This window comes from Solanum tuberosum, unplaced genomic scaffold, assembly GCF_000226075.1.
Source record: "Solanum tuberosum cultivar DM 1-3 516 R44 unplaced genomic scaffold, SolTub_3.0 scf00164, whole genome shotgun sequence".
NCBI lineage: Eukaryota > Viridiplantae > Streptophyta > Magnoliopsida > Solanales > Solanaceae > Solanum > Solanum tuberosum.
Window position 1 is genome coordinate 1000708 of NW_006239092.1, and position 4425 is coordinate 1005132.

Below are 4425 nucleotides of genomic sequence, written 5' to 3' on the forward strand. Positions count from 1 at the left end.
ATCTCCCGATCCATACGGTTCTATTTTTGTAATTTTTGTTTGATTTTACTTTTAAAATTATTGTTATCTTTTGGTTTAAAATTATTTGTCTGCTACCTATTACACACTTAATAACTAATTTTTTTAATTATTATTTTGTAATTTTTGTTTGATTTTACTTAATTTAACATTATTTTTATCTTTTGGTTTAAAATTATTTGTCTGCTACTTATTTACACACTTAATAACAATTTTTTTTTAATTATTATTTTGTAATTTTTGTTTGATTTTACTTAATTTAACATTATTTTTATCTTTTGGTTTAAAATTATTTGTCTGCTACCTATTTACACACTTAATAACAATTTTTTTTTAATTATTATTTTGTAATTTTTGTTTGATTTTACTTAATTTAACATTATTTTTATCTTTTGGTTTAAAATTATTTGTCTGCTACCTATTTACACACTTAATAACAATTTTTTTTTAATTATTATTTTGTAATTTTTGTTTGATTTTACTTAATTTAACATTATTTTTATCTTTTGGTTTAAAATTATTTGTCTGCTACCTATTTACACACTTAATAACAAAGAGCATATTGCCGGCGACGAAAGCTGACCAAACGGCTGCCGGAAGTTGGCATTTCTTAATTATTAAGTATTAAAATTAAAAATTAGATATAAAAAATGAATATTTTTAGTACTACTATTTATTTATGCCACCAAATTCTCCATATACAGAAATTCTTCTCAACTAGCTTTCGAGCAGGTAACAATTTTTGCACTGAGTTTATTTTTTTCTTTTTTTTTTTTGCTAACGATTTGGGAATATTAAGATTTTGGTATTCAATTTTTATAAATTTAGGGCTTGTTTGTTATGAGGGATCAAGGATAGCTAATTAAAGGATTAATTTTAGTATGAGTTTATTCATGTTTGGTTAGTAATAAAATTTTGCCCTTTATATTTATCATTTGAATTTTTTTGTAAAATGGAAAATTTTTGTAGGATTAGTTTTGAAGAAACATATCAAAGTGTTGTTAAATCTCAATCCTTTGATCTAAGCCTCGGTTAGTGGCTGAGTTAGGATTTTCACTAAGGGGTTACGTAATATGAAGAAGTAAACACACGATTGGTTATATGACAGGTTCTCAAGTTTAACCATGTAGAAATAAAGTAATTTTCCGCCGCCAAAGGGGATTTAGATGAACCCTTGGTCCTACCTAATTCCGCCCTTGGCCTTGGTCTACTTGATGTTCGAAGTGCAGCATGTTTGTTTCATTATCCAGTACTACTTGATGTTCGAAGTGCAGAAAATGACCTGTTAAAGGATATTTTTGGTGACTGTTGATTGTATATATGACAGGTTCTCAAGTTTTGTATGTTATCTAATTGAATGACTAAATAAACCATTTTGTCAAGTTTCGGCATGGATGCAATTGATGATGCTAATCAGTTACGAGAAACACCGAAAAATGAAGTTATGTCCTTCTTGGAGTCAGCTCCACTACTAAAGGATGCTGCTGAAATTGAGAAAAGCTTGAAGGAATTCGTTGATCGCAATACTTCATCATCAGGCAATTGTTATTTCTTTAGTAATCAACATCTCATAGATTTTAATCTCTTAACTCTCTGTTCTTTGAATATAAATGCCACTTGACTTTATTTTGTGTCTCCATGTTCAGTGAGTGGAAAAGCAAACAGGGTGGTGTGTATTACTTCAGGTGGTACAACTGTTCCTCTGGAAAAACAATGTGTTCGTTATATCGACAACTTTAGCTCCGGTCATAGAGGGGCTGCATCCACAGAGTATATCACGAATACTATGCTTAGATGCTTTGCACACACTTGAACTCACATACGTTTGATGTTCAAAATGAAAATGTAATTGCAGATACTTTCTGAAGTCCGGTTATTCTGTAGTCTTTCTCTACCGAAGGTTTGTTCTTCAAGTGCCAAGTTAATTTATTCGATTATTGTGATTTTGATTTTAGACTAGTAACGCCATGAAATATATATGCAGAGGGTCATGCCAGCCATTTTGTAGTTCTCTGCCCGATGATCCGCTGCTAGAGTGCTTTAGTGTTGCTGATGATTCAAGTATTGAAGGTCTATAGTTCTTATATTTTTACGCTCAATATTGATGCATGTGCTACATTTCTATCAACCAAGTCATTCTAGACGACCTTATCTTATTTTATTCTCTGTAAGTGCTACTTGTACACTCTGTCAGTTATGGTCATTTATTATGATGTTCCATCTTAACATCTACATTTCTACGATACTGATCTTGTGAAGATCTTAAACTTTAAACGCCTATGTTACACTTATCCTTCAATTAACACCAATGACGTGTATTGACCCGAAATGACACCAATATCAGTGACACCAATAACACCAAGATCTTAAACTTCAAATCCCTCAGTAGTTTCGTTGATTATCACCTTATTATCCGCAAATAGCATGTACCATGAGATTATCTATTATTAGTAGCTCATTCATACGTACGGTAAGCAAGAATGTGATCAATTCGAAATCCCAGTGTAAATCAACGGAAATGGGAATGGGTAAGCACATATTGTCAAAGCTTGTCTTAGTTTTTACTCTTTAAAGGCTTATCCATCTTCTGATATTTGGTAACTTTATATATAGTCACTTAGAGGATATCTTTACTGTTTTGAGTATTTTGTATCACAATTGATTTGTTGAGCAATTCACACTTTTCCAATCTAATGAGCATTTTTCTGTTGCACTATTTTTTAGTGGATGCATTGCATGCTGAAACAGTGAAGAGCGCCATTACTGAAAATCGCGCAGTAATTACTGATTTTTTGTTTTCTTCCTATTTTTTTTGTTCTAAATGTTATCCTTATTAGTCTTTAACAGGAAGAATTTACTATTTGCAGGCAGTTGCTGAGGGCATCCTGTTGAAACTTCCATTTACAACAATTTTCGAGTATTTGCAGGTTTAAGTTAAATAGATCAGTGAAATCTGTTTTACTGTTAAATCAATGTTGTATGAGCATTTTAGTACGCTTTGTGGAGGCTGGTAGCACTTCGATTAATGTTATTTTGGTCATTGACAGATTCTTCAGCTAATTTCTGTGTCTTTGAGGGACGTCGGGCCTAGTGCTGTTTTTTTTCTGGCAGCTGCAGTTTCTGATTTTTATGTTCCGTGGGAAAGCATGGTAATAATCTATGTTCTTGAATTTATCTCTCTTTTTTTCTTATTGCTTCTCGTGAGTTATACTTTTCCTTCTTTCCTGTCTTCGATTGCCCTCGATCATTATGTTGCTACTGATAGTTATATAACATGTCATCTTAATCATCTTATAAAAGAGAGTTGTATCTACTGTTTCCTCTAAATCTGCTCTATTTGTTATATGTTCTCTCTTCTTCACAGGCTTTACATAAAATCCAGTCAGCATCGGGTCCTCTAGATATACGACTCGCCCAAGTACCAAAGATGCTTTCCGTGCTTAGGAATGAATGGGCACCAATGGCCTTCCACATATCTTTTAAGGTTGGTGATCATCTTGTATGATTTGGTAAAGTTACGAAATTTAATAATGTTGTTCTGTCTTGGGGAAAAAAATTCTCTACTTGTAAAGAAGCGGTGACTTGAATTTCTATGTCAAAGCTTCATTTGCTAGGAAGTATATCATATGGTTTCGTGACTACAATAACAATATACGTACCCCAGTAAAATCTCACAAGTGGGGTCAGGGGTATAGTTTCATTACTGATTTCCAATATCTACTATTTGACAGCTAGAGACAGACACAGATATCCTTTTAGCAAAGGCTAATATGGCCCTCAAAAAATACAAGATGCATATGGTGATAGCTAATGAACTATCAACCCGTAAAGAGGAAGTTATAGTCGTCACTGAGCAGGAAAAAGTCACAGTTCGCAGGGACTGCACTCGGGCAGGGGCTGAAGTCGAGTCTCCGTTGGTTGAGCTTGTTGTTGATAGACACTCAACATATATCAAGAAGTTTGATGCATAACAAGTATGGATTTGGATCATGCATTTTATCGCCCAAATGTGGAGTTACACCTTACATGGACATTTCAGTAAGCAAATGTAGTGCAACCAATTATCCTGTAAAAGAGAAAAGAAAAGAGTGTTTTTCTTAGCTTGTTTTATTTTAGATTGGCAATGTGTTTCTTTTCGTGGGATTGTACTGAGTATGTTATTGTTGTCCCTATTACAACTCACACTCACTAACAATAGTTCAGATCTTCAAGCTTATCTCTTTGAAAAAAACCTTGACACATGACATTTAACATGGATAAAATATTCCATATTGACAAAAATTAAATAATAAACTATTAATATTAATTAAAAATCAAAGTATTATTATCCCCCAAAAAATATATTTTTAAAAAATAAAACTTAAATTATTTTTCTTATCCCATTCCACCACCTCCTCCCCGTACCCC

General features: G+C 32.6%; 1 protein-coding gene across 1 annotated transcript; it reads left to right on the forward strand.

Moving 5' to 3' along the window:
• Positions 1-613: 613 nt before the first annotated feature.
• On the forward strand, positions 614-4215 carry LOC102588919 (phosphopantothenate--cysteine ligase 2-like). Its single transcript, XM_006353985.2, has 10 exons — positions 614-750; positions 1346-1556; positions 1665-1788; positions 1874-1918; positions 2003-2088; positions 2743-2795; positions 2886-2945; positions 3066-3167; positions 3383-3502; positions 3750-4215. The coding sequence occupies exons 2-10, from the start codon at positions 1409-1411 to the stop codon at positions 3987-3989; spliced, it is 978 nt and encodes a 325-aa protein (XP_006354047.1). The 5' UTR covers positions 614-750; positions 1346-1408; the 3' UTR covers positions 3990-4215.
• The last annotated feature ends 210 nt before the right edge of the window (positions 4216-4425 follow it).